The following is a 14735-nucleotide window of genomic DNA, read 5'->3' as shown; positions in this document are numbered from 1 at the left end:
ATTTTTTGAGTTTCTAACACTTGTGGGTGCCTGGTTTCTTCCTTCCTCTTAGTGTGCAGTGTATGTCCCCCCCCTGCCTTCCAAGAGCACCCAAAATTGTCTGACTTTTTTCATCTACTTTGATCACATTGTGCAACCAGTGAGTCATAGTAGGACAGTGGAGAGGATCTGGATTAGAACCTTAGCACTACTTCCTCCTTCCTTCCTGCATACCATCCATGTACATTTCCTTAACTGGTTTTGTGCCTGTAATTTTCCCTGGCATTTGCCACTGATTACTGAAACTAATAAGGTGTGGTTTATTGGCTGTGTGAAATCATATTCTGCATGGAAAGAAGACAGGGAATGTCATTTTAAATTACAAAGATTATTACTGGGGAAACTATGCTTGTATTTTATGATACTAAACTCATGAGAACACAAAAGTAGTTTGTTTCTAAGAGTACATTATATTGAATAGCCATGGTTGGATTAATCTGCGTGACTGCACATGATAAAATGAGTCGCAAACCTTAAGTCTCCTGATTTTCCCACCATTGGCCCCAAGTTTGAGGAACTGAAGTATACAGGAATTCAACCCTCTAGGTAAATCTTCACACAGGGACCGTCTTCAACACTGAACTTTCAAGTCCCACAGGACCCCACCTCATGGTCTTGACACACTTTGACATTTAGTAACCTTGATAGATAGATAGATAGATAGATAGATAGATAGATATTCAAATAAATTCATTCATATATATATCTACATACATGCGCCAAATGCGTTTTTTTACTAAATTTTGTTTTTTAAGATAATGCTTTCCAATTTTAAGAATATCAGTGTAATTCTAAAGATGCTGTAGGAAAAAGAGCATTGTTTCTTTATTTCTAGTAAATGCAAAGTAGCAGTCCTAGAAATAATGAAACAATTTCAACTCTCTTTCATGAATTTATTCCGGCGTTTCGGTTGACATTCATTCACATTCATGTGGGCGTACGAAACGATTGACGGCCAATAAATCCAATAGGAAAGCGGATACCTCTGCTCAGTGTTCTGGACTAATAAGAATCCGCGACTAACATCGCTTCAGTTCCCAGAACGTCATCTGATTGGTGGAAAAGCTACGTGGGAGTACGCGAGTTACGCAATGCATTGAAGGGAACAAGGAAGTAGAAAAACTAGCAAGGAGGAAATCCAAGTGAAGTGGATTGTAGTCTGAGCCTGACTGTCATTTGAACACCGTGACTTCACGGATACCCGACCGACTGAGCACCATGGCTGAGTAAGTTCTCCAGTTAGTTTTTACTTATTAAGATAGTCAGCAAAGAAAAAATGTAGCAGCTAATGCGCATTGGTTTATCATTGTATACTTAATTAGTTGTTTGACAAATTTTCGGACATTTTTCTCCATCAGTTTAGATGCTAGCTTGTTAGCTAACCACTTTCAGTGTTTGTGAAATACATGTGGCATATTTAAATTCCGACATTTAGCAGAATTTAACCGGATATTAGAGTTTTTTTGTTTGTTCTGCTGAATCGAGGTGCATTCGCTTTTAAATGACCAGTGGTGTCATGTCTGTGCGACTTAAAGTTGTTTACACTTCCTTGTAGTCAAAAAGGAAACACCAGAGTTCAAGATAAACATTAAGAAGATGCAATAACCCTTTAAAATGTTAAAGGAAAACTACAGTTCGGTCCTTGTTGATGCTCATGCTGTAACCAGATGCCCATCAGAGTCTGTTAATATAATTATTCCTCTCCTCACAGAGCAGACATTGCACTGATTGGTTTGGCTGTCATGGGCCAAAACCTCATCATGAATATGAACGACCATGGCTTTGTGGTAAGACAATCACTCTTACCCATATTCATGTCCTCATGCTAGTAAAACTTGTTATTTGATTTCACTCCGTAATTTCAAAACTCCTCCAACAGGTTTGTGCATACAACCGAACTGTGTCTAAGGTGCATGACTTCCTGAAGAATGAGGCTAAGGGCTCCAAGGTGGTCGGAGCAGAGTCTCTTGAGGATATGGTGTCCAAGCTTAAGAAGCCCAGGAGGATCATCTTGCTGGTCAAGGCTGGACAGGCTGTGGATGACTTCATTGACAAACTGGTTTGTGCTAGAGCTTATTACCTCTACTTTTTGTGGAAAAATTGTTATTTTTAATCAAATAAATTTGCTTTGTGCTGTTCTTCAGGTTCCTCTTCTTGAAACAGGAGATATCATCATCGATGGTGGAAACTCTGAATACAGAGACACAACAGTAAGTCCAAGAGCATCACTATTTGACATTAAATCCCTATTTCTGGTCAAGGATACCTTCCTAATTTTCTCTCATTTCCTGCTGTTCAGCGGCGGTGTCAGAGCCTGAAAGAGAAGGGCTTGCTGTTTGTTGGCAGTGGAGTTAGTGGAGGAGAGGAAGGGGCACGTTACGGACCCTCACTCATGCCAGGGGGACACAAGGAGGCCTGGTGAGTTCTAACTTCAAAACGGCTTAAACTGTAAGATGTTAAACATAGGCTCATATTTGTTGGAACAAAACCGTTTCTGTTGATAAGGTTGGGATTTTGTGGGATGTGTTAAACTGTTTTCAGATGAAGCATTCATTCATCTCAGTGTATTTTAATCCTCTTAAAAATTGTTGATGCTTTATATTTTTAAGGCCACACATAAAAGACATCTTTCAGAGCATCGCTGCTAAGGTTGGAACAGGAGAACCCTGTTGTGACTGGGTGAGTGCTGTTTTATTTGTATTGTGTATGTTGTTTTTTCTCTGCACTGGGTGGTTGCATTACCTATAAATATCTCTGAATCTCTGTCTGCAGGTTGGAGATGAGGGTGCTGGTCATTTTGTAAAAATGGTCCACAATGGCATTGAGTATGGTGATATGCAGCTGATTTGTGAGGCCTATCACCTGATGAAAGATGTCCTGGGTATGGACCACGATGAGATGGCCCAGGTGAGCTGTAACGCAAAACCCTTCAATTCAGAGTTTTTTGGTGTCCTTCCAATTCTGCATATAAAATTAAGGAACTAAATGTCAACCCCCCTTTTCTTTTTTAAGGCTTTCGACAACTGGAACAAGACAGAGCTGGACTCTTTCCTGATCGAGATCACAGCTAATATTCTTAAATTCAGGGACTCTGACGGTACACATCTCCTTCCCAAGATCCGAGACAGTGCTGGACAGAAAGGCACAGGAAAGTGGACAGCTATTTCAGCCCTGGAGTATGGCATTCCCGTCACTCTAATAGGTAAGAGAAAGAAAAAAGGTTAAAGACAAGGAAGTATCCAGTTTCTATCTCTGCTATCGGTAAACCGCTTGTCATGATGACAGAGCAAAAGGCGGTACATCTCACCTGCTAGTGTTTCATCATCGTGGCTCGACAAATTAAAGGGCTGTTGACCTTGTCATTATAGTATTTGGCTAATGTTTAGCATTGCCAGTTAGCTGAGACACATGCATGCTGATGGAGCTCTTTCTAAGGAACATGATCAATATGCTGCTGCCACTAAGAAGATTGAAGGATTTTCTAGAGGACTACTCATCTTGAGTGACATAAGGTGGATTTGTGATCCCCCTCAGCTTTGGTCTTTGCTCTGATCTATGGCAGACTGTTTCTGAACAGAATAGAAGGCATCGGGGTCAGGACACATGGTTAATAATCCAAAATATGATGTAATATCAGCTGAGCAGAGTTGCCCCCCCTCGTAGCAGACATATTTGAAGTATGATAAAATATAGTTCAGTCCTGTAGATACTTTTAGCATCTCAACAAACCTCTGCTACCATTATAGACTGAATGTTTTTTTTTTTTTTAAATTAAATGTGTGTTTGCTAAACCCCTATCAATGCAGTGGATCCTTTTGTTATAGGCAGAGATAAAGGCTTCATTGTGTGACAGCTGCTGAGCCAGTTTGTGCGGAGCAGGCTGACAGGCCTGTACAGTGTTCCTGGGTGGATTTCTGCTCCCAAAAGGGATCACATTCCTCCCCAGGATGGTTCAATCAACAGATAAATTTTGCCTTCAATCCCTCCGTGTGTGTCTCTCTCTCTGGGTTACATCAATGAGCTGTGGAGGTTTTTTTTAAGCAAGTCATGCTTACCCATCAATTTTTCCTTGTATCATTAGATGACAAGTGGAATTAGAATCATTTTTAATGTTGCAACTGTTAAACCTTGCTCTCTACTAATCTACAAGTATACCAGTGATGAGCCCTGTTTTATCAACAGTATTATTGTTACTGCTGAGTCATTGTGAGCCTTGGTCATTGTCTTTTTCAATGTGGTGTTTCTCCAGCTTAATACTGCTTATGCAACCCCTTTAGAGGTTACAGAAAAATCTAAACAACTGGTTTCATTCCCTTCTTTTTATGTTGCAGAGCTGTGTTTTTCCTGATGTTTGCTAACCTTGTTCTCCCTCTCTTTTCCTCTTTTCCCTCCCCCTATGCTTCAGGAGAGGCTGTCTTTGCCAGATGCCTGTCCTCTCTAAAGGATGAGAGGGTGGAGGCCAGCCGCAGCCTTTCAGGGCCTCAGGGGGTCACATTCAGCGGGGACAAGGCTGCTTTCCTAGAGGACATCAGAAAGGTAGAATACACCTTAATGCATGCACTGATTCTGTTTATAAGACACACTTTGTTAAAACTGATATTACTTGAATGAAGTAAGCTTCAACTCACCTAGGGCCCCTTATGGTTTCAATTTCAAATTATTACCTGGTATATTTTAAGCACCTTGCCAAATATCAATTTTGGCTACTTCTGCTTGCATTTATTTGAAATGTAGCTTTCAATCTTTTTTTCATTTTGTTACTATATTGTAAAATGAATTATTTTGTCTTCCTATAGGCCCTGTATGCCTCCAAGATAATTTCCTATGCGCAGGGCTTTATGCTGCTACGGCAGGCAGCTAAAGAGTTTGGCTGGACTCTTAACTATGGTGCGATTGCTCTGATGTGGAGAGGTGGCTGCATCATCCGAAGGTACCTTCAAGCTTTAAGTATTGCAGTGTTGCCTTGTGCAACTTAATGTCAACAGGCGTCTTTCACACAGATGGTGGAAATCGGTGGTTTACAAAAAAGGTTGCAAAAGTCTGTGAAAAGCAAGAATAGTTTATTATTTTTGGTATTGTGGAAAGTTAAAGATTTTAGTCATATGCTTTAGAGGAAGTAATGGACTTTTGACTGTCCATTATTTTATATTTTTTGAATGGGAAATCCAGATTGATGAAATAAAACCCTTCACTGTTAAATCAGGCTGAAAGAAGAATGAGGAACACATGGTTGTGACACTAGCTGTCTTTGTGCAATGTTGCAAAGAGGTTGCACAAACCTTAATCAAACACAGTATACCGTGGAATGTGTAGTAACCAGTCAACATGAGCATAGTGCATGTTTGAATGGAAAACTCATCATGGCATTTCACAGGAAACACAATCTTTCCTTGTTTGTTTCACCACTGTTGGGTAACACTTCTGTCTTCGCTCCACTTCAGTGTCTTTCTGGGCAAAATCAAAGAGGCATTTGACCGAGACTCTGAGCTGCAGAATTTGCTGCTGGACAATTTCTTCAGTGATGCTGTACAGAGCTGTCAGGTATGAGGAAGGAGGAAGTGATCAAATAACTTCATGCAATACCCGCATTGACAAAGACGAAAAAGCAAGTTATTTCCTCTTTCACAAGGAAACATTAACACTGTACTACTTACAAATGCTATGGGCAGCTGCTAGAAGCTGGCTTGGCACATATTTTATAAACTGAAGGAACAGTGGATTTATTTATTGTTTATACATCTTTAAAACATTTTTCTGAGACTTGGCAAGAGTCTCCCATCAAGACTTAACTCATTCTACACTTACACCCACACACTAATCAATCGATTGGTCATTCAGGGTTAAAAAAGAGAGAGAGAAAAAAAATCACTTTATCTCAAAATCTGACAGGTTCCTTCTTGCACCCTCATGGTGGTGTAAATGATCATAAAAATCAATATAACAAGCTTAATGAAGCATTATTAATTGTTTGACCTCATTGTGATGTACTAAAATAACAACTGATTCAGAGACGATCAGCGAGCACCTGCCTTTAGTCATATCATTCCAGTGATCACAGCAGAATAACTTTTAACATCACGTAGCCTACAAAATACTCTCAGATCATTGTTTGTATTTATTCATAAAAATAACTGTTTACAGGTTCACTTGTTACAGCCTATGCTGATTCATTTTTGACCATATATCTGGCAGCATGTAGCGTTTATTTACCAAAATGAATGGAAAAATAGTCTGTAATAATCTCTGTGTTTAGGAATCATGGCGCAGAACAGTGAGCATCGGAGTCCAGCATGGCATTCCCATGCCTTGTTTCACCACTGCTTTGTCTTTCTATGATGGCTACAGACATGACATGCTGCCAGCTAACCTCCTCCAGGTAAGACAACAGTCAGAGCTACAGAGAGGTGCTCACTGAGCATATGGCTGAGTGAGGAAGTGTATCAGATTAAATGATCACGTGTAGTTGTCTTGTGTGTGTGTTTGTGTCGTGATGCAAGGGTTTTAAGACCTGAAAGTAAACAGTCTGTGTAACCTTGGTACTTATCTGTCTTTGTACTGGATTTATGAATCTATTGAAATTTTTACCCAGACAAATGTAATCATTTATCAGTCAAAGATGTAATGTACTGCTGCCTGGTTCGTATCAGTGTAGACTGAATATTTGCTGGTTATTTAAACTCTTGTTGTACAGATTGACAGAGTAAAAGAAATCACCGTTTTCTCTGAGTGAGTTTGTGAAGTTGTTAATGTTTCTGGGTTTTTTTGTGTAGGCTCAGAGGGACTACTTTGGAGCACACACGTATGAGCTGCTGACAAAACCTGGTCAGTTCATCCACACCAACTGGACGGGCCATGGTGGAAATGTCTCCTCTTCATCCTACAATGCTTAGAGACCGTCTCACGCCAGGCAAAACACAAACAAGATGGAAAACATGACTGAGGAGGACATGTTACACATTCCACACACCCCAACAATCACCTTAACCCAGCTTTTTACCCCTCTCAGAAATGTGTTGCTGCAGATTTATTTATCAAGAAGTGGAATTATAGATTATGTGTGCTGTGTTTTGGTGCAACAACTTTTATATTAATAAAACCATCTGGATGCTTTTGTTGTTATGCTGGCTACCAATTCACCAGTCATGTCGGGCCCAGGATTCAAGGTGTTAACACTGGATTATGGTGAAGCAGTGCACTGTGCTGTATTAGGCTAAATAAAGATTTCAATCCCTTTATAATTAGCTTGTCCTTACTTTGGCTGCTGTAAACAGGATTGAGTTTTGTTTGTTTGTAGGGCTAATTATAGCAACAAGTGACAGAAGTGGCTTTTATATATAAACATATAAATAGGGTATTTTCTTTAAAAGGCATGTCTAGTGGATGGCAGACCATTGAGTTACTATTTTTTATTGCATGCCAATAAATCAATCAGTCAGTCTTTATCTGTATAGCACATTTTCCTATAAATGTGAAGGTACTTCACAAAATAGTAGGTCTAGACTGTAAAACCCCAACATTATTCCACGATGAGCAAAACACTTGGCAGTATGCAGAGTTAAAAGCAGCAAGGTTAATAATGAACGTCCTTCAACATGCAGAAACCTTGAATAGAACTAGAGTCATGTAGAATAGCTGTCCTCTGAGAACTTGTTGGGCTGGAAAATGTAAAACTCCTCTTGAGATACATTATACTGAAATTTGTCACGTGCTGAGCACACTTTATACCCATAAATTGGTAGCAGGAAAACATGGGATACTTGAGCCTTCAAATAGGTACATTTGCTTCTGAGAAAATTATACAAATGCTTGAAAAGGTAAAAATACTAATCTCTAATGCATTAGGTAAAAAGTGAGAGTTTCATCTGACCACCAAATACAGTTCTGTGAAAAAGTATTTTCCACCTTTCTGATTTCTTATGATTTTGCATATTTTTCACACTTAAATGTTTGAGATTATCAAACAAATTTTTATATTTGACAAAGATAACCCCAGGAAATACAAAATAAAGTTTTTGAATTATGATTTAATTTACAAATGGAAACAAGCCATCCAAACCATGACATCTATCAGTCTGAAAGGGTTAAAAAAGTCATTTCTAGGGCTTCGAGACTCCAGGTAACCATGGTGAGAGACATTATTCACAAATGGAGAAAATTTGGAACAGTGGTGAACATTCTCAGGATTGGTCAGCCTACAAAAGTTACCCCAAGAGCACATCAGCAACTCATCCAGGAGGTCACAAAGGAACCCAGAATAACATCTTAAAACCTGCATGCCTCACCTGACTTTGCAAAGGGTCAGTGTTCATGATTCAACAGTAAAGACACTGGGCAAAAATAGCATCAGTGGGAGAGTTCCAAAGTCTAAAGCACTGCTGACCAAAAAAGAATCTTGATGATCCCAAAGACTTTGGGGAAAATATTCTGTGGACTGGCGAGACAAAAATTAAACTTTTTTTGAAAAGTTTGTTACATCTAAATACAGCAGCAGAGATTTTCATGGAAAGGACATCATACCAGCAGTCAAACATGGTAGAGGTAGTGTGATGGTCTGAGGCTGCTTTGGTGCTTCAGGATCTGAATGACTTGTTGCAATTGATGGAACCATGAATTCTGCATGCTACCAGAAATCCCTGAAGGAGAATGTACAGCCATCAGTTGGTGACCTCAAGCTCAAGTGCATTTGAGTTACACAGCAGGAGAATGATCTGAAACCCAACAGTGGATGCCCACAAACCCTCCACTGTGGCTGAATTAAAATGTTTCTGAAAAGAAGAGTGGACCAATAGAGAAGACTCACTGCCAGTTATCACAAACACTTGCTTGAAGTTTTTTCCTCTAAGGTTCCCCTAAGTTATTAGGTTCAAGGGGCAATTAGTTTATTACAAAGGGTCAAGTAGGTTTGGATGGCTTTTTTTCCTTTCATGAATGAAATCATCATTTAAAACTGAATTGTTTGTTTCCTGGGGTTGACTTTTCTAATATTGAAATTTCTTTGAAGATCTGAAAATATAAGTGACAAACATGCAAAAAAAAAAAAAAAGAAAAGAAACTGAAACCAGAAAGGGGGAAATACTTTTTACAGCACTGTAGGTCCTTGGTGATAATGTGTTTCAGTTAATCAGCCATGTAGTGGAAGGTAATAGTTAAGCACTTAAAGTGTTGTCCTTTAAGTCATTGTCCAGAAGGTGGCGCTCAGAATCTTACATGTTTGTAAACAAAAGAAGCAGAATGGAACCATATCGGCTCTTTTTTTTTTTTTTTTTTTTTCATTTTCAGTTTTGGTAAATGTGGGTGGGGAAAATAACTATAAGACAAACTGCCCATTAATGAAGAGTACAACACTACAGCTCTACAATTATTACTCTGTGACTTACTTCAATAGGTAGTATTTAGTTCAACTAGTATTCCTGTTTGACTCTTGTAAGTTTCAGGCCTGTAGTTATACATTGCATCATGTTATACGATTAAAAAAAAAAAAAAACACACAGCAGAGAAACAGCCTGATAGCTATCACAGGAGCTGAATCACAAATAGACAGTTGCAACAAAAATCTCAGGTTAAAAGTTTAATGTGGCACCATGTTATCTTAAGTACCTGTCTGGCCTCTGTACAATACTTAACAGCTCTTTTAAACAGAAATAGTTGAAGTGGACCACATGGTGCATATCACGCCTATAAAAAGTATTCACCCCTTAGGATGTTTTACCGTTTTATTGAAAACTATTAAATGTCAACGTGAAAACAGATTTCTGCAAAGTAATGTCAACCAAACAAAATATGTAATTTAAGATAAGTGCCTGCATAAATATTCACCACCTTTAAAGTGACGAAGGGCTTAATTCAACAGAGGTTCAGCCAACTGGTGCTAGTAGTCTCACAATCAGTAAAATGGGGAACTCCCGAGTGCAGTGAATGTGTCTCAGGTGACTTTAGTATAGCACTTATGTTTGGAAGGTCCAGTCGCTGGTTAATCAGTATTCTTGGCTACTATTACACCATCAAGACAAAAGAACCCTCAAAGCAAATCAGGGAAAGGATTATTGAAAAGTTTAAATCAGGGGACAAACACAAAAATTTTCCAAGGCACTGAACATCCCCCAGAGTTCAGTTCAATCCATCAGCTAGAAATGATAGTAATATGGCACCATTTGTAAATCTGTCTAGATCAGGCGGTCCTCACAAACTGAGACTAGTGAGAGAGGCCATCAAGACACCTATGACTACTCTGAAGGAGTTACAAGCTTCGGCAGCTGAGATGGGAGAGACTGTGTAAAATAACTGTTGGCCAGGTTCTTCACCAGTGACCAGTCAAACTTAATGGGAGAGTAGCAAAGAGAAAGCCACTGTTGAAGAAAAATTATACTAAATCTGGACAAGAGTTTGCCAAAAGGCTAGCGTGAGACTCCATGGTCAAGTAGAAGAAAGTTCTTCAGTCTGATGAAATCAAAATGGTACTTTTTGTTCATCAGACAAGGCGCTATGTTTGGCAGACACCGAACACTACACATCACCACAAACACACCATCCCCACTGTGAAGTACAGTGGAGGAAGCATCATGATGTGGGGCTGCTTCTCGACAGCTGCCTCTGGAAGACTTGTAAAGGTAGACGGTAACATTAATGTGGAAAAATACAGGAAATTCTCGGAAGACGGTCTTATTCAGTCTGCAGGAGAACTAGGGCTTGGGAGAAGATTTATTTTCAAGCAAGACAATGACCCGAACCAAACAGCGAAAGCTACACAGAAGAGGGTTAAAGAAAAAGTGAATGTTCTGTAGTGGCCCAGTCAAAGCCCAGACCTCAGTTCAATAGAGAATTTGTGGCTGGACTTGTAAAGGGCTGTTCATGCCTGACCCCCATGCAACCTGACTGAACTTGAGCAGTTTTGCAAAGAAAAATAGGATAACATTTTAGAGACAAGATGTGCAAGCCTGAATAAAACCTATCCCCACAGACTCAGTGATGTGATTGGAGCGAAAGGTGTATCTAGTAGATGCTGACTTGAAGGGAGTGAATATTTACGTAGTCACTTATTTTACGCTACATATTTTCTATTGTAATGACATTACTTTGTAGAAATCTGTTTTCACTTTGACATCAAAGAGGGTTGTTTTGTCAAAAAAGCCAAATTATATTGACCATGGCATATTAATAAACCCTTATTAAAAGGTTAAATATCCAAGGGGGTGAATACTTTTTTTGGCACTGTAGTAACCAATTTCTGACTGACTCTTTCCCAACATTTTGCCCTGAAACTGGGAGCGTAGGTAGTCGAGTGGTTTAAGGCGCTACCCATGTACGCGGGCAGCCCGGGTTTGAAGCCGGCCTGTGGCCCTTTACTGCATGTCTCTCCCCACTCTCTTGCCTGTTTCCGGGTCTATCCACTGTCCTTCCTCTATCAAATAAAGGCATGAAAAGGCCCAAAAATAAACCTTTGAAAAAAAAAAAATTGCCCCGAAACTTTTAAGGTTTAGGTTATATTGAATTGCATAAAGGTGCAGAAAGAACAAAACAACAAAAAGTGACTCCTCTCCTTGCTCACTTCTCAGCTCTTCTCTCCAGAGTCCTGATAGGACATCTTCAGCTGTACTGTGAGCTGCTGAAATACATGTGCTAATGATGCTACTGCTTTCACTCCCACATAAAGAGAGTGATGAAGTGTCTGACGGGCATGTGTGACAGCTGCTATTACACCTGCTGTTTTACAGTAAACACAGCCTCATCTCAGCACCTGTGCTCTCATAGCTTTGGTGATTGCCAGGTTGGTGTTTATGTCTGGTTTTTATCCTCTGTTCAGCCATCACGGGATACTCAAAAACCTAACTGTTTCACTCTACATGTCAGGGCTTTGATCCTACTGGGGATACAACAGAACAATACAGAGATTGTTATTCATATGCTTACCTACGGTACATTCAGTATATTCACTTCAAATATTACCAAGAGGTTACTCTATTATCAGAGAGAATCTGAGGTTTTGCTTTATTGAAAAATAAACCAATTTCTTCAAATCCAGTCTATCAAATTCTTGATAAAACTAACGGACAGAATGTCCCTCGCAGTAAGAGCATAGTTTGAATTTTTTATGAGGCCTGATGCCAAACAGAGGTTGCATTAGAGCAAACAAGGCTATTAGAGCACAGTTACTGCAGCTCAGGTGGATGATAAAGCAGCTGAGTCATTGTCAGACTGAGCAGGCAGCAAGGCCACATCAGACTGAGTGATGATGTATAATAAAAAAGAGGAAGACCAGACAACAGACGCAAATCAATTCAGTCAAGATTAATTGCTTTGTATTTTACAAAACCAACCAAATGACAATTAAGTGAATGGTAAGGTATGGATTTTTCTGGTTCTTGGGGGCATTGTTGACAGGCCAGGGGTACATATTTTTGTTAGAAAAGCCTCAAAAAGTGTATTTTGCATAATATGTGACCTTTAAAATTGTTGTACATACCACATTCACTGGAACAGACTCTGGGTAGTAGGGTTGATTTATGAAAAAAGCTAATGTTTTCATCCTGGTAATGAAGTAACATGCCAGCATATTCTATAGCACAGCACATTGTTGTGTTATTTTTTTATGGTTTTGTGGATAATGGACCACTTCTTGCTGATCTAAGTTTGTCCTAATATATTTGCGACACAGGGTCAAATGAACTTTCCTCAGCTTTAAAAATACCATACACAGATTACACTGATGCAGTGGTTTCCAACCTTTTCCTTTCAGCTCCAACTTTAGTAGACAGAAACAATTTCAACATCCTTCCCAAACATGCACAGTAAAAGCTAAATCAATTATCCTCTTTGCCAACAAATGTATTCATATTTTAATATCAGTTCTCCTCTCCTCTGCAAGCAGTATTTTGTTTCAGTGAGACTGCTGCAACCATCCTCCACCCCAGCTACCTCCAAGCCATCTCAGTAGTGTCCAGTTTCAGCTCTTGGTTCTTTCCTGCATCCTGTCATCGCCACCTCCTAGTCAACTTACTATTCTAATGGGGTCCATTCACCAAAGACATTTCAAACATTTCAAACATTTCCAAACACTTAAAATAAATGATTAACTCATATTTAGTCTCTCCTGACTGAAATACTGTTATGGCCAAACTCTGAATGTGTTCATAGTGCTCCTTAATTTGCAGGACTAAACTCATCATAAACTGACAATCTCATCAGTCTGGTGTTCAAAGTATTTACTTTCCACGTTGGACTGGTCGCTGTACTTTGTGGTCTTCTGTTCAGAATTAATATTTAATCTGGGAATACTTTTTGTCAGTAGTTTTGAAGTATTTTAGGAAAATGACAGTTTCATTAGAGTACAATCCCCTCATATTCATAAGTCACACTGTATTTATGCTGACTTCACCTGTATGAATAACTGCATACTTACTGATAATGCAGTTAACTAAAGGAGGAAACTAAGACTGTCTTTTGTTATAAAATGTAGATGGGGTAGCAGGAGTCAGTGTCAGGAATGAATGAGCTTCTGCCTGGGCATCAACTAAGATACCTTGGTGAAAAACTGGCAAACACAAGGGCAGATCATCCTACATTAACTTCTTCAGTGAATGATAAAACATTCATTTATATTTTGATCCCAAACAGGCAGCAGCAGTAACTTAAACTGCAATAAAAAAGGTGATGATAGAAGACAACTACTAAATGTTAGACTTTATGCAGGAACAGCCTCATATGAATTTCAGGTCCTTACCTAATAAAAAGTGTTTTAGAAAAGTGGCCTCTTTCTGTTACATTTTTGATGTTTGATGTGGAAAAAGTCAGCTGTGGATTATGTCTAAAGGGTGTCTTGAAAAATCTGCCTTGATGTTTGATCAAATTTTAAACTTTCTTCTCCTTAAACATTTCATTTGTTGTAGCAGAAAAAAACCCTTCTCAAATAGTTTCAAGCCAGTAAGAACAATTTTCTATTGCTGAGCATTAACCTTTGCATTTAAATACATGTACATAAATAAATAGATACTACATTTTACCAGGGGTGGAAAGTAACTAATTACATTTACTAAAATGACTGTAGTTGTGCGTTTTGTGTGTGTGTGTGTGTGTGTGTTTGTGTGTGTACTTGTATCAGTACTTTTTAAAATCACGAATTTCAATTAAGTGTATTTTGGGTAATTTCAAAAGCATCGAGTACAGAGTAAAAAAAAAGCACTAAAAGCCAAAACGGGGAGGTCTGCCAACAAGGAAATTGCCTGTAGTTTGACTTTCACATCCCATGATGGTCAGTGCCACACAGGAAGAGAATGACTCCACATTTCATCCCAAAACAACTGTTGCATTTTACTTTAGGTTAAGTCACACCAGATAATAAACAATCTGGTTGGAGGTCCATATTCTCGTTATTGCACATAAAGAACAGGTCATATTTTAGGGTACAAACTACTTTGAGTAAACTTAAATGTCTTTTTACGTTTGAGAAATTTACAGATCAGGACTTTTATGTCTACTAAAGTAACTGTACTTTTACTTGAGTACAATGGTCTGGTACATTTTCCACCTCTGCATTTTAGACCCCTTTCTCTATATTACCATTAGACACATTTAATCCGGTAGAACCATGTGAGCGTGTCGGCTGTATGTCTCTTCAGGTGTGCATTTTAAGTTTGGATTGAAAATAAAGAAAACTATCAATTGAGTACTCCTGAGTAGAAATTTTAGTAATGCTTTGTCTA

The 14735-nt window shown here is 39.0% G+C and overlaps 1 protein-coding gene across 1 annotated transcript; it reads left to right on the top strand.

Moving 5' to 3' along the window:
• Positions 1 to 1176: 1176 nt before the first annotated feature.
• pgd (phosphogluconate dehydrogenase) lies at positions 1177 to 7158 on the top strand. The gene is made up of 13 exons (XM_041798980.1): positions 1177 to 1265; positions 1751 to 1826; positions 1919 to 2098; positions 2184 to 2249; positions 2339 to 2457; positions 2649 to 2718; positions 2812 to 2946; positions 3052 to 3241; positions 4445 to 4575; positions 4836 to 4969; positions 5481 to 5580; positions 6293 to 6415; positions 6810 to 7158. The coding sequence occupies exons 1-13, from the start codon at positions 1258 to 1260 to the stop codon at positions 6927 to 6929; spliced, it is 1452 nt and encodes a 483-aa protein (XP_041654914.1). The 5' UTR covers positions 1177 to 1257; the 3' UTR covers positions 6930 to 7158.
• The last annotated feature ends 7577 nt before the right edge of the window (positions 7159 to 14735 follow it).

This window comes from Cheilinus undulatus, linkage group 11, assembly GCF_018320785.1.
Source record: "Cheilinus undulatus linkage group 11, ASM1832078v1, whole genome shotgun sequence".
In the NCBI taxonomy this organism is placed as follows: Eukaryota; Metazoa; Chordata; class Actinopteri; order Labriformes; family Labridae; genus Cheilinus; species Cheilinus undulatus.
This window is presented reverse-complemented; position numbering and strand designations above follow the sequence as displayed.